This window comes from Pungitius pungitius, chromosome 11 (assembly GCF_949316345.1).
Source record: "Pungitius pungitius chromosome 11, fPunPun2.1, whole genome shotgun sequence".
In the NCBI taxonomy this organism is placed as follows: Eukaryota; Metazoa; Chordata; class Actinopteri; order Perciformes; family Gasterosteidae; genus Pungitius; species Pungitius pungitius.
In genome coordinates this window covers 17516275-17539904 of record NC_084910.1, presented here as the reverse complement: position 1 = coordinate 17539904, position 23630 = coordinate 17516275, and the positions used below count along the sequence as shown (strand labels likewise).

The 23630-nt window shown below is 45.2% G+C and overlaps 3 protein-coding genes across 12 annotated transcripts; 2 read left to right on the top strand and 1 right to left on the bottom strand.

Annotated features, from left to right (window-relative positions):
* The first annotated feature begins 1533 nt into the window (after nt 1–1533).
* LOC119197748 (uncharacterized) lies at nt 1534–3720 on the top strand. Its single transcript, XM_037454332.2, has one exon. It carries the CDS (start codon nt 1594–1596, stop codon nt 2773–2775), a length of 1182 nt encoding a protein of 393 aa, XP_037310229.2. The 5' UTR covers nt 1534–1593; the 3' UTR covers nt 2776–3720.
* A 1218-nt stretch (nt 3721–4938) lies between these two features.
* Nucleotides 4939–14555, top strand: LOC119197097 (protein rapunzel). Of its 6 annotated transcripts, none has more exons than XM_062565330.1 (3): nt 4939–5248; nt 11674–11733; nt 11888–14554. In XM_062565330.1, exon 3 carries the CDS (start codon nt 11908–11910, stop codon nt 13084–13086), a length of 1179 nt encoding a protein of 392 aa, XP_062421314.1. In that variant the 5' UTR covers nt 4939–5248; nt 11674–11733; nt 11888–11907; the 3' UTR covers nt 13087–14554. The 6 variants fall into 6 exon arrangements, with proteins under 6 accessions (XP_062421314.1, XP_037308987.1, XP_062421313.1 ...); XM_037453091.2 differs by lacking the exon at nt 4939–5248 and adding an exon at nt 7878–9116 and having other exon boundaries at nt 11888–14555; XM_037453093.2 differs by lacking the exon at nt 4939–5248 and adding an exon at nt 9144–9765 and having other exon boundaries at nt 11888–14555.
* Nucleotides 14556–18480: 3925 nt separating this feature from the next.
* Nucleotides 18481–23625, bottom strand: LOC119197100 (uncharacterized). Of its 5 annotated transcripts, none has more exons than XM_037453099.2 (7): nt 23163–23625; nt 22422–22558; nt 22219–22329; nt 22041–22097; nt 21755–21940; nt 18918–19034; nt 18481–18736 (listed from the first exon to the last, which is right to left on the bottom strand). In XM_037453099.2, the coding sequence occupies exons 1-7, from the start codon at nt 23209–23211 to the stop codon at nt 18668–18670; spliced, it is 726 nt and encodes a 241-aa protein (XP_037308996.2). In that variant the 5' UTR covers nt 23212–23625; the 3' UTR covers nt 18481–18667. The 5 variants fall into 5 exon arrangements, with proteins under 5 accessions (XP_037308996.2, XP_037308993.2, XP_062421315.1 ...); XM_037453096.2 differs by lacking the exons at nt 21755–21940; nt 22041–22097; nt 22219–22329; nt 22422–22558; nt 23163–23625 and adding exons at nt 19242–19406; nt 19637–19693; nt 19878–19988; nt 20071–20237; nt 20395–20758; XM_062565331.1 differs by lacking the exons at nt 18481–18736; nt 18918–19034 and adding an exon at nt 21216–21675.
* Between the last annotated feature and the right edge of the window lie 5 nt (nt 23626–23630).

Below are 23630 nucleotides of genomic sequence, written 5' to 3'. Positions count from 1 at the left end.
AGCTCTGCCAAAAATAAAGACTTGTGTTTCTGCATTAGAAACGCGTCTCTGCATCTCGTTTTCCGTATTGCACGATAGACAACTAAACAAATCTCAACTTCCATCGAGAACTGTTCTCTCGTGTCTCATATCACAAGGCCGTTGAGGTCTTCAAATGTCGACCCCTTCCAGAAGGTGCTGTGTGTGTTCTTTCATTGGACGAGCCACCTGCAGGGCTTTTCCTGTGGGCCGAAGAGACATCGTGTGGCCAGGAGGAAACTCTGGCCATTGGTTAAGGTCAAAAAGATGAAATGTGGTCAATAGCTTTCTCTAAACAGGAAGTCATTTATCTTTTCAGCCTGAGACACAAACCACAAAGACGACACAACCTCAGTTTTTTGTGATTTGTCGTTAAATTGAGTGTAACAAAACTGTCATGAACTTTATATGGCAATTTTTTTTAAATCAAAAAGGCCTTTTCTTCTCTCATTTTTGCAGATAGTAGATTCAGCAAGCATCAAAAGTTGAGAGATTTTTGCTTTCGATCAGTAGAGATGTGTAACAAAAGACAGTTGTTTTTTTTCATCATTTTCCCAGGATGCATGTTGTGGCTGCAGGTGATCCGTGTCAGTGAATTTCGGAGGAATTCTGGAACTGGATGGAGGAGTTCCAACGAGGGAGTGACGGGAGAGACACCAGGACATAGCGAGTCTGTATATATAGGGGTGTGTGGTTAAAGCCTTTCGTTTGTGGTTCCTATTGAAGCGGTGTAGCATTTAATGGGGAGGCAACTACTTTTTCTTTTCACAAAATACATTTTTATATTGCCAGTTTCACAAGTGAAGACTTTTTTTTCAAAGCCAAGCCAAAATAACTACTTTGTAAGTATTTTTTTCACACGGTTATTTTATTTCTACCTAGAATACAATGTAATTCTGTATTTACAACTTTAAATAATGCATTGATTAATTGATGGCTGAATGAATCAGATTTTATTAGCGTATTGTAAGAGAAGGATGTAAAATTACACTTTTGATCCCATCACTGCAGCAATTATTAGTGTCCATTTTCTGTGGTTACACATGTAAACCTGTGCTTGTGTATTTTGTTCATCTAAAAAATACATTTGCATGTGTTTGGTTTTAAGTATGTTTTTTGTTCTGTAATAATTAAAAGTGTTATTCCATAATTGAACATCTGTGCAGAAGTGGGGAATCTTCTTCTCTCAGACCTGGGCCTTTTTCTGCAATGTTGCACAATACGTCATAATTCCTGCGTCCACACACCTCCTTTATTTGTTCTGAATTGCCGTGCATGACCACGTTTGTGTACTTTAATGAGCGTTTCTTGCTTTAAAACAAACAAAGTCCCTGCCATTAGTCGAGGCTCTGAGGGAGCGGCATGAAACTGGATGCCTAAATGTGCAGACATGACCTGCCATTGGCTTTATTGGAGGGTTTTCACTGTCAGGAAGATGTGCCAAATTTAAGTTGAAATGTACAAAACTGTAATGACCTTTACCACGGTTTCAATGTTTCGTCTTCTTTCAGGCAGCGGCAAAGCCTCCGGCAGCTGAAAGCAGTTCTTAGTTAGCGCAAAGCACACGATACAAAGATGAACAGCGTGGCAGATTGGCTCGTGCTGAACAAGGACAAGATCGAGAAAGGTGTGGAGATCATGGGGCAGGCCTCGGGGGTGCTCGCTGTCACCGTGGGCAAGCTCCACCCCGTCCTGGAGGCCGTGTTCAAGGGTATAGCCGTGATGCTCAAAAACCCGGAGAGCAAAGAGGCTCTCTACCTGAGCGAGCAGTTCAACCTGGTCAACCAGAAAATCGCGGGAATCCAAGGTGGCATCGCCGAAATGCATCGGGAGATGCTGAGGTCGTCCATGAACAAGCAGAACTTTGATTGGGAGGCGCAGATTCTCAGCCAGTACGAAAGCTTCAATGATATTATCAACTCCGGGGCGGCGTTCAAGAAGAACGCAATGGGAGCATTCCTCAGCCACTACAAGCACACCAAAGCCGACCTCAACCTGAACGCCCTCTACAACGCCGTCGTCGGGGAGAGCGCCGCGGGGGACCCGCTGCTCGAAACAGTGGTGGCCACGGAGCAGAGGAGCAGGAGGGCGGTGGAGCTTTTCTGCGCCCGGCTGAAGAAGCTTTTTGTGGTCGGCATCATCGCCGTGATGGGCCACTCCGCCCTCGAGGAAGGAGCGGTGGGGGAGGAGATGGTGAAGAAGTGGCAGGGACGGATGGAGGAGGTGGAGAATCGAATGAAAGCGGCTGTGGACGACTGTACAGAGAACTTTGCTGATCAAGCCAAGCTGGACATGGAGCGCCTGCTGCAGGAGGATCCCGGCTCCGTCAACCTCGACTTCGCCAAATCCCTCCTGGGGTCTCTCGTTGAGAAATACGACTGGGTGAAGTGGTCCATCAGGACCTTCAGGGTCAAGGAGCGCATCTTCTTTTTCAACTGGCTGGCAGGAAAGAAGTGCCACGGAAGTGGAGGAGCCAACTGGTTCGAAATTCTGACCAACAGGGAGATCGTAGTGGTGGTCTCATTTTGTGTTGACCCCAAGCCCATTAACAAGAGTCAGATCCAGGAGCATATTCGAGGTCAGAAGATGAAGGGGAACATGGTTGAAGTGGCTCAGGCTTTGAACAGGAGCTTCCCCGACTGCCTGGTCCATGCTGTCAGTCATTACAAGGAAGTGGTGGAGTCCAACAACTTCCACGAGGATAGTTACTACTATGGCAAACACAAAAGAGCCTACCTGTGTATCCACTCCGAGTAGAAAACCCTAAAGTGCAGCCCCACGCTTGAACAAAAATGACCAGAGACATTAAATATAGAAACTGAATTAATCAATCAACTCTCTGTCTATGCATAATCCCCTCTGTCTGGTTTCTGGTTTGTGATTCATTGTTTGGCTGGTTTTTTTTTTAAGCTTCCAGTTTATTATTGACATTTGAAAGCCATGGAAAAAGAAAGTAATTGTACTACTGTTTGTGACGTCTAAAAGAAACTAGCCCTGTCTAACATGTCTGTCTGTGATACGTGAGGCTACAGTCAGGAGCTCATTAGCATGGAGACTTGAAACAGGAAGTTTTCAAAAGTCCATTTGCAAGCTATTCTCTGGCCCTTGAGGTTTTTTTTTTAATTTCATTTCAGAGAATATTAACAGTTAAATATAGACTATCAAAAAAAGAAAGAATGGAAACGGGTTATGTTGATATTGCTCAGTCCAAGACACGTGTGTTTAGATCAATTTGAATATTCTTGCTGCTTTTGGTGCAATGGGTTGCTGCAGGGTGGACGGCCAAAATCCTTAATCGACAATCAATTTTGTCAAGATACTTATGTATTCACTCTGATTTGTAATAAACATGAAAAACATGAACGGTTTTATCATCCTTTTTGTCCATCATTACTCTGTCAATGATCTCTTTGAGATCGTAGATGATACACGCTGCACTGTTGTATCGTCTTACTTTTTACCAAATACTTCTTACTTGTTTTCATCCAGGTGCCTCAATTTTAATTTGATCGAAGACGTTGTGAAAACGAAACCTGCTTTTCCTGACGTTCAAGTGAAACGTATGAAGCATCACACGGTGATTATCTCGGGCCCAGACAAGCCGCTGTTTGTGGCCTCCGGCGATATCCCACAATCAAACATCGTTTTTTCCTTTGACAGCTCAGCTTTTTTTATTTTCCCACGGAAGGCAAATCCAGCACGACGTGTGCTAAATACCGGTTTTCAATCTGTGAAGCAATCCTACGAACGGCTGATGTTAATTGGAGGCTTTGACACGGGGGGGGGGGGGGGGGGGGGGAAAGTCAACGTCTGTGAGCGCTCATCACCGCGTTCTTTGTTATGCGACTACGGCACCTTGAATGCTTACTCCGCCGGGTTCAGATAACTGTGTCCACAGTGGCGGCTGGTCGATTTTTTTTTCTTCTGCTAGGGTTTTAGTAAACATCCCAGTATAATTCAGTGCAAAAAAAGGTATCAAACGTGCATTATTACTTTGTAAAAGCCTAACGCACACAAGCTTTTTCCTCAGCTGGCGGCCATTATCTCAAATATTTCACTGGTGTTTCCACCTGGGGAGCCGGAAAACCACAAAACCTTTCCCCCGAGTTCAAACCCTTCTCCGTGGATGCTGGAGCCAGAGCTTCTCTGATGGTCCGCAGGCGGATGGTCTTCTCTGCCCACATGAGAGAAGGACGTCCCTCGTTAAAACGGCACAGCCAAAGTGATGCCACCCAGCTCGCCACCTCTCCAGCCGGGGGCTCTGCTGACGAGCATCGGCATCCCTTCCCTCCTCTTCCTGTTCACGCCTCTTTGCCATCCGCTGCGGAGGAGGAGGAGGAGGAGGAGGAGGAGAAGGAGGAGGAGGAGGAGGAGGAGGGTCGACGGTGACACCGATGACACGCGTGTGTCACGGCCCGCTTTGAGCACAAAGGCCACGAGTGAGCTCCGACTGTCATGGTGTGTCCTCGGGAAGACACAGACCGTCTTTCACGGAGCTGTGACGGGGCCGAGCACTCCCCCCCCTGCCCCCCCCCCCCGCGGGACCATCGTCATCCATTTGAAAGGCTTGAAAACAGTAGACATCACAATTATCGGGAGAGAAGTAGGTCAACATTTACCAAATCATCTCAAAAGGCCTTTTTCTGAAAAAGTACAATGATGTATTTTATATATTTAGGGTACTAACAGGGCAAGCATAATGGTTTTTGGAGCATGCAAAGTCTCACAGAAGTTAATGGAACCAGTCGCCATGGCAACCTTGAGCCGCAACAAGAGGGGTTTTGTGCTCACGGGTCGCTCGGCTGAACCCTGCTGCCATTGGTCTCCTTTTAATTCCTCCTCTCAACCCCCTTGTCCGTGTGTTTCTCTTTCTAACGGACACACACACTCTTACACACACACACACACACATACACACACACACACACGCAGACACATACATTTTCCCAGGGTGCATGGTGTCCCCTGCGTGGGGAGTGTTTACAGGATGTTATCTGTGTCAGTGCCGGCCCCTCATCCCTCTCAGTGGGTTTCTGAGGAATGCTGGAACGGGATGGAGGAGTTGCAAAGGGGGAGTGACGAGAGAGGAACACCAGGAGAGAGAGAGAGAGAGAGAGAGAGAGAGAGAGAGAGGGAGGGAGAGTCTATATATACATCCCAAAGAGGCTGGTGCTCACAACTGGACTACTGGATAACTGGACCATAGTCCACTGGATATTTGGCTAGAAAGGTGAGTACATTTTTTTTTTCCTGCTCTATTTCTTTATTTAGCATCTCCATCTTCTTTGTCACCAATGGACCATTGCTTAAAGTTTCACGGAAAGAACCAAAAATTCTGTTTTGGTTTATTTGGCTTTTTTTTGTTCTTTTCTCATTTCCCTAAAAGTAAGGGGAAAAAGTCTAAATTGAAGAGACGTGTCATCGGTAGAGATGAGTCCTTTGGGGGATGTGGTCTCCTTAGAGGCCTACGTTTGTGGTTCCTATTGAAGCTGTGTGGCTTTGAAAGAGGAGATCAGTGTTTGATCAAGTGCCGTGTTGGACTCGCCTTTTTTCCTTTCACTAAATACATTTCACCTTCTGTGCTGAACGGAGACTAACTTTTTTTGGGGGGTGGGGAGGTTTAGAAGTGAAGACTTTTTTTTCAAACACATTACCCTGTAAGTATTTTTTCTCACTGTTATTTTATTTATATTTTAAAATCGTAATACAATGGAGTTCTGCAGTTACAAATTGCATTTTAAATGTTGCATTGTTTCATTTTCATCACACGGAAATGTGGATACATCTTGGAAGCACTGATGGCTGAATAAATCAGATGTAATTAGCGTAGTGTAAGGGAAAGCTGTAAAATGACACCGCTGATCTCATCACTGCAGCAATTACTAGTGTAAACCTGTATTTGTCTATCTTTTTTTCATACCAAAACTTCAGAAAACATGTTTGTATGTGTTGGGTTTTATGTATGTTTTTGTTCTGTAATAATTAGTAAAAGTGTGATTGCATTATTGAACAAGTGCAGTGGTGGGTAATTTTCTTCTCTCGGGCCTGGGTGTGCCTTTTTCTGAACTGGATATGGGCTCCAGGCCGTGAGAAATTAGTTAGCTCATCTCTCTTGTGTATATTACATCGAAAAGCCCACTATCGTTACCAAAGCAAATCCCCTTCTTTTACCGTGTAGTGAACATCTGTGTTTGCTTTGTGTCGTGGCTATTGCTGGAGCAGTTAAAAAAAGAAAAGAGAAGATATTCCAAAGGGCCAACACTGCGATGTTGCACAATACGTCATAATTCCTGAGTACACACGCTGTGTTTGATATCTGTTCTCAATTGCCATCCATGTGTGCCTCGTTTGTGTACTTAAATGAGCTCATCTTCTAACGTGTCAATGCCACCCCGATGCTTTAAAAAACAACAAACGTGTCCCTGTCATTAGCCGAGGCTCTGAGGGTGCGGCATGAAACTGGATGCCTACGTGTGCAGACCTGACCTGACATTGGCTTCATTGGAGGGTTTTCACTGTCAGGAAAATGTCGTCTGAGAAGCAAACGTGCCACGTTGAAATGTACAAAACTGTAATGACCTTTACCACGGTTTCAATGTTTCTTCTTCTTTCAGGCACCGGCAAAGCCTCCGGCAGCTGAAAGCAGTTCTTAGTTAGCGCAAAGCACACGATACAAAGATGAACAGCGTGGCGGATTGGCTCGTGCTGAACAGGGACAAGATCGAGAAAGGCGTGGAGATCATGGGGCAGGCCTCGGAGGTGCTCGCTGCCACCGTGGGCCAGCTCCACCCCGTCCTGGAGGCCGTGTTTGTGGCTTCGGCCGAGATACTCAGCAACCCGGACAGCAAGGAGGCTCGCTACCTGACGGAGCAGTTCGAGCTGGTCAACCAGCAACTGGAGGGAATCCAAGGTGAGATCGACCAGATCGCCCTGGAGCTACAGAGGACGTCCATGAACAAGCAGAACTTTGACCGCGAGGCGCAGATGCTCAGCCAGTACGAAAAGTTCCAGGACTTTGTCAACGCCAAGCCGAAGTTCAAGGAGAAGAAAATGGAGAAGTTCATCAGCCACTACGAGAACACCGACGCCGACCTCAACCTGGACGCCCTCTACAACGCCGTCGTCGGGGAGAGCGCCGCGGGGGACCCGCTGCTCGAAACAGTGGTGACCACGGAGCAGAGGAGCAGGAGGGCGGTGGAGGATTTCTGCGCCCGGCTGAAGAAGCTTTTTGTGGTCGGCATCATCGCCGTGATGGGCCACTCCGCCCTCAAGGAAGGAGCGGTGGGGGAGGAGATGGTGAAGAAGTGGCAGGGACGGATGGAGGATGTGGAGAATCGAATGAAAGCGGCTGTGGACGACTGTACAGAGAACTTTGCTGATCAAGCCAAGCTGGACATGGAGCGCCTGCTGCAGGAGGATCCCGGCTCCGTCAACCTCGACTTCGCCAAATCCCTCCTGGGGTCTCTCGTTAAGAAATACGACTGGGTGAAGTGGTCCATCAGGACCTTCAGCGACAAGGAGCGCATCTTCTTTTTCAACTGGCTGGCAGGAAAGAAGTGCCACGGAAGTGGAGGAGCCAACTGGTTTGAAATCCTGACCAACAGCAAGGTGAAAGTGGTGGTCTCATTTTGTGTTGACCCCAAGCCCATTAACAAGAGTCAGATCCAGGAGCAGATAGAAGGTCAGAAGATGAAGGGGAACATGGTTGAAGTGGCTCAGGCTTTGAACAGGAGCTTCCCCGACTGCCTGGTCCATGCTGTCAGTCATTACAAGGAAGTGGTGGAGTCCAACAACTTCCACGAGGATAGTTACTACTATGGCAAACACAAAAGAGCCTACCTGTGTATCCACTCCGAGTAGAAAACCCTAAAGTGCAGCCCCACGCTTGAACAAAAAGGACCAGAGACATTAAATATAGAAACTGAATTAATCAATCTAGTCTCTGTCTATGCATAATCTGCTCTGTCTTGTTTCCGATTCATTGTTTGGCATGTGATTACTTTTTAATTATTTTTCGTATATCTTTTATATGTCGATGATGCAGCAGCTTCAGGGTTTTTTTCTTCTTTTCAGAGCTGTATACCTCCAGCTTTGACGTAGTGTTATGACTCTTGTGGTGTTTCTGTGCCTGTTGGATCTTTAAAAGAGTGGGTTGACTCAATGTTATAGTCTGATAACTGTCAAGGACATATAGTTTATACCTAGACACCCTTCTCGGTATGTGGGACCGTTGTGGGCGAAGCGGTAAGTCCTTGAGCAGAGCTACTTCATGCACCTTGTGATGCAGTACCCATATTGTTCTTTTAGGGTTATTTTAAGCTTTCCAGTTCATTATTGACATCTGAAAGCTTTGGAACAAGAAAGTAATTGCACCTCGAGCTGGCATTTTTTGATAAAACCGATGTTTCTGATGTTAAAGATGAACTATAGCCCTGTCTAACATGCCAGCAATTTAGCATGTAGACTTGAGACAGGCAGATTCCATAATGTCAATTTCCAAGTTATGTGCCAAAATGTTTACTGGCCGTTGAGTTGAGATTTCTTATTCATTTTTCATACGGTTTCTCAATTCGTTTCAGAGAATATCCTTGAGTTAAAAAAAAAAAAAAATCATTTTAGAATTATCTTGCTGCTTTTGGTGCAATATGTTGGGCGAACGGCCAAACTCCTTATCCCACAATCAACTTGGTATTCGCTCTAATTTGTAATAAACAAGGAAAAACATCAACGGTTTTGTCGTCATTGGTCACCATTACTCAGTTAATCAAAAGCCCTTTCAAACCTGCCACAGTTATGAAACCCCATGATTAATTATGAAGCCCAATGCTCTGATCGCACCTCCTTCAACAGCAACGGCGCTTTAATAACACGCCATTGTTCAAATCAAACGGGTGGAGGTGGATCTGTAATAATATTCGCCACGGCACCGATCTATTAAGCTCGCAACCTTTTGAGTCTTTTTTTACTCCTCGTTTCTTGAACCCTCCGCTGGGCGCGCCGCTGTGACGCGAGAGTCACGTGACCGGTCGCGAGACAACGCGCCTGCAAGTTAAAGTTAAAGTTAGTTTTTCTTCTTCCTGCGAAGCTTTTTTTTTGAGGTGAGTCCGTCTCTCTTTTTTTTTTTTTTTTTTACTGTCGTAAAACGTTTCCCAGCGGACGGACTCGAGCGGGTGAAACGTTTCTGGTAGCGACGAGACACTCGAAAGGGCGATAATCGATTAAAACCCATCGACTCCGTGGCTCCTCACACGGCGCGAGGCTTTTCTTTTCTCCGTCGTTCCCTTAAAAAAAAAAAACCCCGTTGAATTCCCGTATTTTGGCAACGCGGCTTCATTTAATAAAGTAGAGAGGGTGATTAGATGAATCTAAAAAAAAAGGGGGAAAACAGACATCAATGCAGTTTGAGGTTTTTTGTCTGGGCGTTGGTTTCCAGATGTGCTGTCACCGCTCCTCTTTTCCAGGAAGTGTTTGACAGTTTTAAAAAAAAAAGTTTTTTTAAAAGGCGTTTTCCCCACTCGTGTTGCAGCAGAGAAGCAGCTCTGCGGTGTTAACCTGCGATGTTTGTTTGGCTCCGCACGACGGACCGATCGATCCGTGGTCCATTAAGTTAAGTGATCGGTCGGTCCGGTGACCCGTGTGTCCAGAGGAAGCTCCGCCGCGGCGCCTGGATGGAAACACGGAGACACGCGAGCCCTTTGACAGGCGGCCTCTTCCTTCTGTTGTTACAGTAATATCTACACTCCTCTGGTAAAAAAAACACAATAAACTATCAGCCGAAAGAGCTCAAAGTATCTCCTGCAGAAAACGTGCCCCGTGATCGTCATTATTATGCATCCGTAATTGAATATATTCACAACTACTTGCTTTTTTTCTGTCCAGTGGTCGGGCCCCTTTAAGTGTCATAAGAAAGAATTTTGAGAGGTCAAAGGTCGTCGATGTTTGCTGAAACCCTAACAACTGGCCCCAAGTTAACTGTGTCACGAGCCAAACATGTCGGGAACAACGTTCTTTTTTGATCTTATAACGTTTAATGTATACTTTATCTGACAAATAGCAGTGTGTTAAAGAGTAAAATGTTTCTCTCCGAGATTTAGTACAAGTAGTATAAAGTGGGAATACCCAAAACCTCCCAATTAATGGTACAGCACAGGTATACTTTAGTTACTTTGCCCCACTGGAAAGAAACTGTTGGATATATTTGTAAAAAAAACAAACGTGTTATTTGTCTCTTTAGTCCATTCCTCTGGTGGGATGCACCTGCAGGTTCTTGTTTCTAAAAATGTGATTTCTCCAAGCACTTTTATGTTTAAACTGTGTGGAGGTGCTTCACATGCACTCAGTCTGCGGTTACATCCCCCCCCCCCCTCCCCTGGGACCTTGAGAGAAATAAAGAGATAACATCAGTGGAAAACAGGAATCACATTGTGAGCACGACTAAATCCAATAAGATGCAGGAACTGTAAATGCTCCAACATCCTGCTGGAATCTGCTCTACTTTGATGTTTTTGTTTTCAAGGCATACAAGGAAATTATGCATATTTTATATCACAATTATGACAGAAAAAGGCCTTCAAAGAATGTTTTAAAAAGGTAGTTTGCCAATTTGAAATAAGTCCTTAATGTTTTTCTTTTGCCAAAAGTACATGTGAAGATCTATACCACTGATGCTACACCTAGCCGCTAGTTAGCTTAGCATAAGGTCTGGTCATACGGGGGAACAGCTGGCCTGGCTCTTCGATCAACCTTCTCATTGACTCGGCAAGAAAGGATTAAAGGAAATCTGTTGAAAATGTTGAATTGCTCCTTTAATCTTAACCACATTAAGCCCTGACTGTTGCATCGGGCTGAGAAACGGGGCGATATCTTCTCTCAATAAGTCGTCTGCAGTCCAGCTGGATTACCCGCACGCAGCACGCCTCGGCAGCGAGACAAACACGCTGACGGATTATTTTCCGTTGTCTTGTTGCCGTGGTAACATGCTGAGTTTCAATGGAACACGAGCCCTTGCCCAGCAAGTTTAACCTTTTCACTCAATCACTTCCCACGCCCGCCGCTCCGTTATCGACTGGTCCGATCCGCCGCCGCTGCTCCTCCTTCATCCGCGATCTGCTGAAAACTCTCCGGAGGCCACGGACGTGAAATAGAACATGTGACGGCAGGTTCATTGGCTCAAGCTGCTGCAGTGGCCGTGCATGTGAGACAGAGTTTGTTGAGCCAATAGGAGAGTGTACCATTTGAATCCTTCCTTTACAAAAGGAACCGTCTGAACATCCCCCCCCCCCCCCCAGGTTTCCTCACATCAAGAAGTGAAAATGTATCTGTTATAATACCTGTTATAACTTGGTGCGCTTTTATACCTCATCTTAAACCATTGCTTCTTGAGAATAGTAAAGACAGACGTGCAAGACAAGGGGTTTCATTATTTTAATGTACGTTACTTTAATGTACTTTAAGCTCAGTGCCGGTTTACAGCAACTTTAAAGCTTCATTTCACCGCGTCAGTGAGACGCAATACATCTTCCAACAGTTAACACACGAATGACAATACAAACCGTTCGGGCCGATGCGTCTCTGCATTGTTGAGTCATTGCTCACTGGGTGCGGCCACCGAGCAGCACTGAAGCTCACTCGCCTGTTTTTCTCTTTCCTTATCAGCTTCTGCTGGGTTGGAGCGAAGGGAGCGGGCCGCAGTCCAACAACCACTGAAACACAACCGTAAGTCGCTCAAGAAAAAAAAACCCAAATCTGTTTGTTCCTGTCTGTAAAACTTTTGACCCTTTCTGCCTCATTGGTGTTCGGTTTGATTGTCTCTTAGAGGAGGTTTTCTCGCTCAAATATCAAAACCGACTTTTTCTCCTTTCGAAACCAGCTCGAGAGACGACGGCAAAGATGACGAACCAGCTTCAGGAGCTCGTAAAGGAGAAGAAGAATGTGGTGGAGGGTGTGATGGAGGTGTTTGAGCAAGGGGCCGAAGTGGTGGCCAGCATCGCCGGCGACCTTTTCCCCATTTTCGCCATCGCCGCCCCAATCGTCAAACTGGCTCTGGACAACGTGGAGAGCAAAGAGGCGGCGTTCATGAAGGATCAGTTTCAGAAGGTGCGAGATCGCCTGGAGGTGATCTCCGAAGACCTCCAGCGTATCAACGAGGAGATTAAGAAGAGCGGGTTGGACGCTGTGTATTTCCCGGTGGAGGAGAACATCACCAACCAGTTCAGGAAGTACATGGACATCCTCAACGCCAAACCCAAGTTCCGGGAGGTCAAGAAGAAGCTTTTCCTGGAACATTTCGCCAAGACGGGCGGCGACAAAAACCTCCACACGCTCTACAACTCCGTGACGGGGGACACCTTCAACGGGGAGTCTGTGCTCGAGATCACGCTGAACTACGAGGAGAAGAGCCGCCGGCCGGTGGAGGACTTCTGCGCCCGGCTGAAGAAGCTGTTCTGCATCGGGCTCATCGCTCTCCTGGGCCACGCCGCCCTGAAGGGGTACGACGAGGAGGACGCGCTGCTGGCCGACTGGGCCGAGAGGATGAAGACGGTCCAGCTCAAAATGAACGCCGTCATCGAGGACTGCGTCGTCAGCTTCCCCAAACAGGCGGAGGTCGACTCCCGGCGGCTGGTGAGAGACGAGCCGGGCCTGACCAACCAGCAGCTGGCCGACGCCGTCGTGGCGAAGCTGAAGAAGAAGTACGACTGGGTGGGCTGGTCCGTGCGCGTCTTCAGGTCCCCCTCGGGCCTGTTCGCCAGCAAGAAGGATTACAGCAACCCCATGGGGAAGAGCCGCTTCCAGCTCACGTCGTCGTCGGACGAGAGGCTCAACGTCTGCGTGTCCTACAGCGCGTCGCCCGAGCCGGTGGACGCCAGTCACATCCAGCAGCTGATCCAGAGCCAGAAGAAGCCGACGGCGGTGGGCGCGGCCGAGTTCCTGTACGAGAAGCTGCCCGGCGGCTGCGTGGTCCACTCGGTCAAAACCAGCAAGGACCTGGCGTGCTCCTGGAGCTTCTCGGACGAGCTCCACTACTGGCAGGAGCACAAGAGCTTCTACGTCTGCGTTCACTCGGACTGAGGTTTGAGACGCTGAGGAAGAGGTCGGTCTTCCTGGGGGTTTTTTTAGGTTTACTTTGCGTTTGCACGATGAGTACGCGCCTTTAAATACAACACAACAGTTCGTTGCATCATGTCACGTGCATTTTATTTCTACGATGTAATGTTACACACTGTGTCTTATTGGGTTCTATAATCAGTGCAACATACCACACCCTTGATTTAGAGTAGAATAGAGCATATAAATGATGGGGGAAGAAACCCTGAGACATTTTTCCCCTCCTTGTCTCCTTGTCACAAGAGTTGCTTCAATCGTGTGACGTTATAATCTTAATAAAGTTCACGGCCGCTGAAGAATTGTTGTTTTTGTTCTACGACTGCTAGTTTCAGCAGGACGTGTTTTTTTTTCCATTTTTAATTCCGTGAAGTCCGGCTGTCTTTGGGAGATAACGTGTGCGCGGTGATAAGCGGCGACCTTCGCCTCGTTGACACACCGTCAAAAAAAAAAAAGAAATGTCTCTGGATATTTTCCAGAGACATTTTTCCATTTGATTTCACGTCTCGTCATCTGAGGAGAACGGCAAAGCTCGCTTAGCTGCTTATCTACACAACACGAGCGGCTCAAGGCTGAAGGATTCACTTAATTGAATTCTGGAAAAGGGTAAATGACAGGACGGGTTCTGTTCTGGTTCTGTTGAGGTTTTGGTAAAAAAAAGTGTACAACATTAACACTACTTTGTAAGAAATAAGTCAAAAACAAATATGTATGTTTACACTGAAAAAAGACACCACTAAGCTGTTATTGTTTTAGATCATTTTATTTCATGTATATTTTAAACAGCTGTAATCAGTTCTTTGTATGTTGTTTTTATGTAATCACCTAAAACATTTGACTATTTTACTGAAACATTCCCTTTATATACACTGCAGTTATCAATACGGAAATATTGATAAGATGCTATTTTTGCACTGTTTATTAATATCTATTTTCATATGTTACATTTGGATTATCTCTCTGATACAAAATCCAAAACAATGAACAAAATAAATCTTCCCAATAAACAAGTCATTGTTTATTTTTGTGACTGACTCATAGTTCGTGTGGTTGTTCTGACACACAAACCTTCGACTGTCTGTGGACGGGTGAAAATATGAGTCTGATTTTGTCTTCTTTTTTTGGGGGGGGGAGTTTTGAGGTGTTAATAATACCTGCTTAAAATAAAACCATTTATGAAGCTGCCTAGGCATTGATGGTTATAATAATAATAATGACAGTGCTAATCATGAATCTATTATGCAAACAAATGTGGTGTGTGGCTCTTCTCCGGATCCCAATATTTCAGCTAATGCAATACACTAAAAAAAGCTTTTCCTGTAATACGTTGATTCTTCAAAGCTAAATGTACCACCACTAATCCCAATCCACTGAGGAGTCATAAAGCGAACGATGAAACAGCCCGAATGCTCCGTGGAGAAATCGTACATCTTAAAAAAAAAAAAAAAAAAAAAAGAAGTGTAAAAAGGATATTCTGGTTAGCTGGTTCGGAAACACCCATTGTGCTCTATGATTATGTGGTTGTGGCTTTTCTATCTCTGGCGTATAAAGACTCACGGCCCTGCTGTGTATCACAGGGCCACAAGCAAAGTGCCAAAATAGCAATGAACAAGTGCAGAGGAAAACATGCGGCTCCAACGTGCTTGTTTAGATTTATTGCTAATTTCTTAAATGTGAGACGGAAGCAACTTCTGATTCAAATGGCAAAGGAAAGTCCCAAGAGCAAGAATTTGGAGATGGTAGATGATTTAAATAAAACATTTGATCGAAATAGATATAATGCAGATCCAAAATCTCAAGCACCTGCTACCAGTAAGGGAGTCTGATCATTTAAACCTCTGCAAAGGTCAACAAGCTTGTAAAAAAGCCAAATTAGGCCTCTGCTGTTTTAAAAACGTGGTTCTTTGTTAAGGTCATTCCAAATGAGTTGACATTGACTTTTGATCTCCATCTGTCTCCTGTGTGGGAGCCCTGTGATTGGCTCCCTTACCCCAACCCTCCCCATCAGTGAATCAATTTGAATGGAATGTGGAAACCACTTTGGTTTGTCCTACGGGCTAAAGAGATGTTTATCCACTTCAGTGGTTACCAACCCAACCCCACGCCGGTGGTCTGCATCCCCCATCAGCTGAGTCACATGACCGATGACATGCTAGCAGGGCACAGAACCCTCTCTCTCTATCTGTGTCCTCCTACAGTCTCAAGGCCCTTCGACTTATTTACGCAGCAAGTCACGTACAAGCCTCAACAGCTTGTGACGAGACAGACGACCCTGAAGGACATCGGTGCACAACAACACAATATGACATGGAAAGTTAAGTGGAGCTAAAGCCTTTATGAGCCCAAAGGACACATTTCATTTTGTAAAGCGTAATAGATTTACAACATTTTATTAACAGTAGGAACTTTGTCCTACATTTGGGGTACTCGGAGAAACTTTTTACGTGATTGAAAATCAAATCACCAAACGTGGCTTGCAGAGGAGACAGACCTTGTTGCCTGGATACCTGTTTGCCAAAGGAATTTAGAACTTTCCCTTTGCTTTTAATGAAGCAGAACTCTTCCAAATTTCCACTGGTGAGTGAGACGTCACATCAATGCTCAGTGAGCTGAGGCCCCCCACAAAATTCTTTATCAGCAACTTTGAGAAAAATAAACCCCACAGAAAAGAAGCCTGAAAATGATCAACATCGACAAATGTTCCTGCAATATGGGAAGGCCTTTCAAAATGTTCTGAATGTATTTGTAACCAGGAGCAACTTTTGTGGTATTTAGGGAAAGTGGACAAAGTGAAGTGACGTAACATGGTCACTTATTCACACGCCCAGCAGATGAAGAAGACCGTACCATTCTTTTGGAGTTGCATTTCTTGCCATCTAATGAATACAAGTCCAAAACTTGCTTATTTTTAGCTCTGTTTTTGGTCTCCACCAACTCCCGCTCCACGCTGTTAACCAGCTGGCTGCTGCCTGATTTCTGTTTTGTTGAGCAAGTAGTGTACTACATATACTATAAATATATAACTGTCTGCTAAACAGCAAAACAACAGCAAAACAAACCCAAAAGGTTCAAGTCTTCCATTTCAACGGGTTTTACACCTTGACCTTGAACATAACCTTGACGAAAATATTAATATTGAGGTGGATAAGTGAGTGAAACAATGCGCACACAATGACTCGTTCAAAAAGAGCAACGAAAAACAAATGCTGTTCAAACCAAAAGAAAAAAGAAACGATGCTAATGGGTCAATGAGCATTGAACCTGAATGTACCTAAATGTACGCAACTACGCCACACCGTGAATCCACACAAAACCAAATCTGCAGGAGGAACAAAATACAAAACAACTTAGTAGAATCATTGGCGTACGCAGGTTTTTGCCGTGATCCGGGCCCGTTCTCCCTCGTAAAGGCTCGTGGCGCCGGTTTCCCTCCACGCCCCAGGTGGGTTGAAGGCGGCTGCTGACATCCAAACGTTGGAATAAGGAAAGTGATGCTTTTAATCAGACCCGAATTAGTCCAGCACCGAATATGATTGGGCCACACAGCCCTGCATTGACACCGTCCCGTCAGTTGACCCTCAGGAACGCAGAAAAACATCACGAGGGAACGAAAAGATTCGCTGCAGGCGATGCAGGAACGCATTGTGCTGCCTGCCCGCCACCTCCGCGTGACCCTCGACTCGGCCTCAATTCGGTCTCCACGGTCGCTTGGGTGAAAATGAAGAAAAAAAAAGCGTCTGAATCGGATGGTTTGGGTCGGAGGCTACGTGGGAGGGGCCAGCTTTCCGCATCATCTGCTTATTTTAAGATTAAGAAATAAGTGTTATAAGCTATTCCATATGTAGCGTGATATCATGTGACATCGATGCCGTTTTGAAGCCTTGAGCTATGCTTTTTTTTTGCCGTCACCATCTCAGTGTTTTGTCGTCGCCATCTTGTGTTTTTTGCAACCCGGAAGGGACCCGAAAGGGAGGAGCTTAAGTCAACAGAAGGCTGACTGAGACATTTAGAGCCATACAAAAATGACAGAATCATATTTTCTCCAACTGGAAACACAATGTTAAAGAGTTAAAGTTCTGTGAGGAAAGCCTGTCAATCACAATGTAGCCCCGCCCTAAAGCTTCATGGTCTATTTTGGAACCTGAATTTACAAAATGTCATGTTAACAATGCTCACTGAGGGATGTTAAGTGATAAGTATGGTCATTTCCTAATGGATGTTTATGACCACTCCTAACAATGCCAGTAATTCCTTCATATATCCATTAATTATTTAAATTTGCTACACTGTTAAATTGCTCGACTAAACATGATATCATTGTGACAACAGTGTGTTTTTTTAGTTTATCTTATGTAAAAGTTTTATTTACAGTTGGATGCAACTAATGTTTAGCCATGTGGCTAAACATTATTTATTTTCAGGTTTTTTGTTGGTTTTACTCTTTTTTTTAAATAAAAGAATGATGACTTCTGCATAAAGAATTTACGGGATAAAAAAAAAGACAACGGTATTAACTTTAGTTTTTTTTCGTCCTCAAACACCCTGTTTGAACTTCCTCCCCCTCGTTACTGTGACCTCATGTCCTCCATCCTCACATTCCATTCCTCTGGGCATGACCCTGCAGGCTGTATGTGTACATTCATAAAACATGCACCACACAGCCATACATGCATGAGTTGATATGAAGGGTTAGGGTTAGATTTTGAGAGAGAGAGAGAGAGCAAAGGTTACGTAGACATCTTACACCTCACCATTCTGCATTGACAATACAAACACAGACATGCCTGTGGCTCTGCCTTAAGCCGCTTTGTGTGTTTGTGACCCTTGAGCAACAGGAATTCAACACGTTTCAACAAGCGCGTTCAAGGGGGACCTGCTGTCATTTTCACGAGTAACAGAATCTTGTAGCCTGCAGAAAAATAGGGTCGGGGGCTTTCGTCATCTGCACATTCCTGAGAGTCTGGACTTTATAACAACAACACTCCTTCTTTGCACTTCAGTGCACAAAAGCTTCCCATGATTCACCCTTTCATGGGCTCAGTGTTGCAATGTTTAAAAACGTACGCACAGTTTTTCATGTACAAGGGTCATACAGCCAGGGATTATATCTTTAAAAAATATAAAACCCAATACATTTGCATTGTTTGGTCTTGTTTGGTCTATTGGTTGAAGAAATAACTAATATCCACTTGACCGGCAGACAGACTCTATTTGAAGCACATGTTTTTAATATAAAGCTAATGTCGGCACAAGCTAAAGCAGAGCTTACTCCCCTTCTCAAAATACGATAAAGTATACCACAGAGCAGGTGGTGTACTAGCATGTGTACTTCAGGGAATGGACACCACCTTGTGGGAAACACGTTCATTACAATGAGTCAAGCCTTTTTATTTAATGAAGTCTTCTCTAAAAATCAATTCAAAAGCAGATGCTCAGAATATAAACACGTAAACAAGACTGGAATAAAGTGTGTGCGATATTAACCAGTTTTGATTACTTTCAGCAAGTAAGTATTGCAGTGACCTGTGGATCCACGTGTAAGTGGGGTTCAAGCAACAGGATTGGTCAGGAGCGCTTCCTTCATCAGTAAATGCTGGTCTTCGTCATCTTTGACAACCTGATTCCAGAGAAAAAAATGTCATAAAAAAGTAAATAAAGTTGAGAAAAAAAAACTCAAAACTGTTCTACCCAAGAAATGTAGCTAAATGTACAACAACTAGTGCCGTTACTTCTTCTGACTATTTATCTTTCTGAATACACCACTCCGCTGTCCCGCATGGTATAGTCCAGATTTATACCTCTTCCCCCTTCCTGTTGACCACGGCCTTGATGCCCAGAGCAGCAAAGCTGACGGAGACGCACAGGTGGAGGACCGCCAGGACGATCAGAGTCACATCCAAGGCCGTCAGCAGACGCTGACGTGCGCACGAATAATACAGAAGGAAGAAGTCAGCTTGATTCGTAGACAATGAATATGGACAATAAATGCACTGTTGCATTGGGTTCCTTCAATGTCACAACCCCGTTTAATGTGGAACACGATGTGGATTCATACTCCTCTTCAAATAAAAGCTTTTTTTCCCTGGCAGGACACAGTGGTTTAAGCGTAAGGGCGCGCTCACCTGGACGTAGTGCGCCACATAAATGCAGTTGTCGTTATGGAGACCGGCGGCGCGGCCGTCACACATCCCGGCGGCGGGGGCGGCCGCCAAGGCCAAGGAGCTCTGCACAACCGCCACTACGGCCGAGAGGGATCCGACTGCGTTCACCAGCACAGCGAAGCCCACCTGAGCGAAAAAAAGACCCCCCCCCCCCAATCGTGTACATGACTCTCAATGCTTTGACACCAGCGCGGACCTTTGCCTTTTGAAATACTCGTCCATAAGAAAAGACATAAGGTTTGTTTTACTGATTTGTTTTGCATCGTGAGGAATGTTGTTCATTTAGCGGAGGAGGACTGAGACGTTCCAGGCAGTGTGTTAAAGTGGCCGTGGTGTTTTGTTCAGACTTTACTTACCAAGTAAAGAGAAGGGGACCGGCCGGCAAGAATGGACACGACTCCAGCTACGCTGAACTGGACAGAGAAATCCACGTTAACTGTATTGCATTTAATTTGTTTAGTTTTGGGAAGATCTGTAAACTTTCACACAAAGAGATGTTATTCTGTGGACTCTTTCTTTCATGAAATAATTCTTTATTTTATCGGTTTAGAGGAACATTTAAAAACTACTAATATTAACAGAACATCGTGACATCACCACGCCGCCCAGCCAGTAAGCAGCTCCCATGGAGGTCAAACTGCCGGGTCGCATGTAAGGTCGTCCCGGCCCGAGTCCAATGTTGAACAGGCCCACCATGATCTGCATAGTCTGTAAAACATCCCAAACATTTAAACCTCACTGCCTCAAACCCACTCAGTGATGCTCGGATACATTTCAAACACGTTCACACCCCGAGAGCCGCAGTCACATCTCTCTCCATCAGCACCTCGGACCCCGAGCAGCAGAGGGTCTTGAGGATTTGACACAGAGGCGGGAACGGCCTCTTACTGTCCGTCGCCTCGGCAACGGCGGTCACTCCCTCGTCTTTGACCACAGCGACGGCCATCTGTCCCACACCTGCGGCGTGACGTGCAGCTCTTGAAATAGAAGGCTGGACAGAGCACCCCCCACCCCCCCAATCCTAAACTGAACGCATAATTCTAGTTCACAACGATGCTAATATTCCATTCTGGTAATTATTAATGCAAGTCTACGTGCATATTGGCTATATTACCTCGTATTGGTTCGGTACAGCGATATGTCTGTTTCATAACCTTCAAAAGTCAACAGTTAGTCACTGGAATCTGTGGAAGAAATATTTTGTTGAAGGAAACTTTGCTTTTTAGATTTGAAGAAATGAATCTCTACGCTGCAGAGGAATCTATTTTACTGTTAATGGGATCATAACTTACTAAATCGATATCACGGGTAATATAATATATTGAGACCTTAAACATATACAGCTTGGTGTCTGTGTCATTCAGATTTCAGCTGCCCACATGAAAGAAGTAATGGACCAGAAACACAGAAAGAGACGCTGAAAGCTGTCACAAAAACGACGAATCCGTGTGTTGAACGTCCACCAAACAACATACAAGCACACACGGAAACTTTTCAAAATGATGAAAAAGATTTAAATTGTCGATGACATCTTTTACGATGGTAAAAACATTAATATAACTTATAAACAACCAAATTGAGAACGGATTAAAACAAACTGTCTCACTACTGATTGATTATTACAAAGGTAAAATTATTAACATGATGATGAATGCTGTGTCTGCGTGTGCAGAGGTCTCACCTGGTTGGCAGCTGCAGACCGACTGTACCTGGACGGAGGGTTCACCAAGCAACAGAGCACTCGAATACTTCCTCACGCTCGTTTTTAACCCTTCAAAATAAAATAATTCGCAAACAGTCCCTGTTGAAATGTATTCGACGGATGATCCCAGCAGAACGGATCCTGTCGGGATATGTATGTACTCACTAAACTTTACCAAAAATACAGTGAAAAGAATTAAGTGAATGGAATTTAAGTCAGAAATTAGAACACTATAAAACTGAACAACTGATTCTCTTTTATTTTACATATTTTATTCAAACAAGATAACTTTCAGAGGGTGGTTAATGACATCCTTGAATTACTGCTCATCTTCAAAATCACCCTGTTTGCACAGAAAAATGGAGACTTTCATTAAGCAAAACCAAAATAAAGTTGAGATTTATTTTATTTGACTTTTACTGAATTGAAAATAGCAAACATGAACTATAGCTGCACCAGAATTTGCAGCTAATTGTATCCAACAGCAACGATTCTCCTACAGTTTGCTTCACCTTTCTGAAAATCCTCTAAATCAAGTTGCACATTTTGTTTATTGTCCTCTTGGTCCACACGTCTCCCTCCTTCATCCCCGCTGACCAGAGCCTCGATGCCCAGAACAGCGAGTACAACGTCCCCAAAGAGGTGAAGAACGGCCGCGGCCACCAGCGTGGTGTCCATGGACGTCAACACGGCCTGATGGAAAAAAGTTAGTTTCAATTCTGTATCTAATTTTCACAAGAAAAAGCCACTCGGTGTGTGTGAGTGTGCTCACCTGCGCAAAGAGCGCCACCTTTGTGCAGTCGTCGTCGTCGTCGTCGTCGCCGTGACGATCGGCATCGTGGTCGCTGCGCTCACACATCCAGAGGACGGAGGCCTTCCTCAGGTCCACCGCGTACAGCGCGACGCCGGTGACGGCAAAGATGGCGCCCGCAAGGTTCATGAAAACGGCGAAGCCCACCTGAGGGGGGGCGGGGGACGGGGGGGGGGGGGACAAAACGCCTCTGATTTGAAGCAGCGTTTGATGCTTCCCGAGGACGCGGCGCAGGGACTCTACTCACCAGGCAGGAGGACGGGAACTGTCCGGCCAAGATGGACATGATCCCGGTCACGATGAACTGATGGGAGGTCAGCAGACGTCAATTCACAAAAAAAAACCTCTCATCTGATCAACAGGTAACAATTCACAGCCGACAGGTCTGAGAAGACATGCAACATGGTCTCAAAATGTCACTTTACCACAGCACCCAGCCAGTAAGCGGCGCCCAAGCTGCTCAGATCCCCAGAACCTGTGCTGGTTCGTCCCGGCCCGAGTCCGATGTTGAACAGGCCCGCCATGATCTGCATGGTCTGCCAGAGATTCAAGACAATTCCATCTCTGATCGTTTGACACGGAACATCTGGAGACGGGCGACAGATGTGCGTGAATTTTCCTCTCCCACCCCAAGAGCTGCGGTGACACTCGTGTGTGTCGGCGCCGCCAAGCCAAAAGCCTTCCAGATGTGGCGAAGTGGTGAAAATGGGCCTCTCCCGCCGGTCGGCACGGTGATGACGGCCATCTTCTCGGTCCTCCACACACCTGGAACACAAGGTGGTATTTTATCTTTACATATGTGTGTGTGTGTGTGTGTGTGAACGGCTCAGTGCATGAATGGGCTAAAATCTCAGCGCCTAGCAAAGTCAACAGAGAGTCGCTGGTATCGGCCAACAGCCCTATCGAATCCAAACATGCAGATGTGGTTCCTCTGTGTGGCAGCGAGATTGTTCTCATTGTCGCCTTCTCAAAGTCCTTTATTTGGCGAGTGTAAAATATGCAGCAGAGGCTTTATCTGCCAAAGCAAAAGGACGCAGTGTTTAAGAAGCTTTTCTCTGAGGAGAAACTCACCAAACACTAAGAATTTGTCACGTTGTCGTGACGACGTGACAAATTCAAGTTGCAAAAAAATGACAAATGACCAGTTGCAAAAAAAGATGTTTCACAATAGATGTTTGTTGATTAGTGTTTTTTAGGTAAAAGTTTTGGTTCTCAAAGCCGCATTTAAAACTCCAAAATCTTCTAAAAACCACAATCGGACAATTCTGGCTTTTAAAAAAAAACAATTATCAACTACATAATCAATAATAATGATGGGCTACACAAATTCTTATTATCACTTTATCGTCGGTTTGTGTTGAGGACTCACCTGCTGATGATCTGATGCCGTACCTGTGATAGTCTGGGTCTTGTGACATCAGCCTCTCTTCCCTTCACAGCACAACGTTTCTTCCTGTTGACCACCGCATTCCTTCAAAATAAAAGCCATCACTTTTCCCTAACAGGAAGTAACTACCAGTGTAAGACAACGTTTTATTTAATTAAACAGAAGCAAGACTGTTTTCATTCATTCACATTAAGCATGTTAATACCAAGTCGATGAAATTAACACAGTCCTGTTGGGATCTCGGTCCGATGGGAACTTCCAGTCAGATTACATGAACTCAGATCATAATGCTGAGTTCATAACAGGAGCTTCTCTCACTGGCTTCTGTCTGCACCCAGAGACACATTGACAGGATGCTCACATCGTGTTTGACACCGCTAAGCAGTGGAAACATTTTATATTTCATACCAGAAACAGAACATAATTTGTTTTTGAAACGATATATAATCT

What these genes read in the sequence shown, in the direction of transcription:
- LOC119197748 (XM_037454332.2), top strand. Translation starts at nt 1,594, where the DNA reads ATGAACAGCGTGGCAGATTGGCTCGTGCTGAACAAGGACAAGATCGAG.
- LOC119197100 (XM_062565331.1), bottom strand. Translation starts at nt 23,211, where the DNA reads ATGTCACAAGACCCAGACTATCACAGGTACGGCATCAGATCATCAGCA. An exon ending in CGGCATCAGATCATCAGCAG is followed by an intron (nt 22,559 to 23,162) that starts GTGAGTCCTCAA and finishes CTTGTGTTCCAG; the next exon opens with GTGTGTGGAGGACCGAGAAG. An exon ending in GTGTCACCGCAGCTCTTGGG is followed by an intron (nt 22,330 to 22,421) that starts GTGGGAGAGGAA and finishes AATCTCTGGCAG; the next exon opens with ACCATGCAGATCATGGCGGG.
- LOC119197097 (XM_037453090.2), top strand. Translation starts at nt 6,697, where the DNA reads ATGAACAGCGTGGCGGATTGGCTCGTGCTGAACAGGGACAAGATCGAG.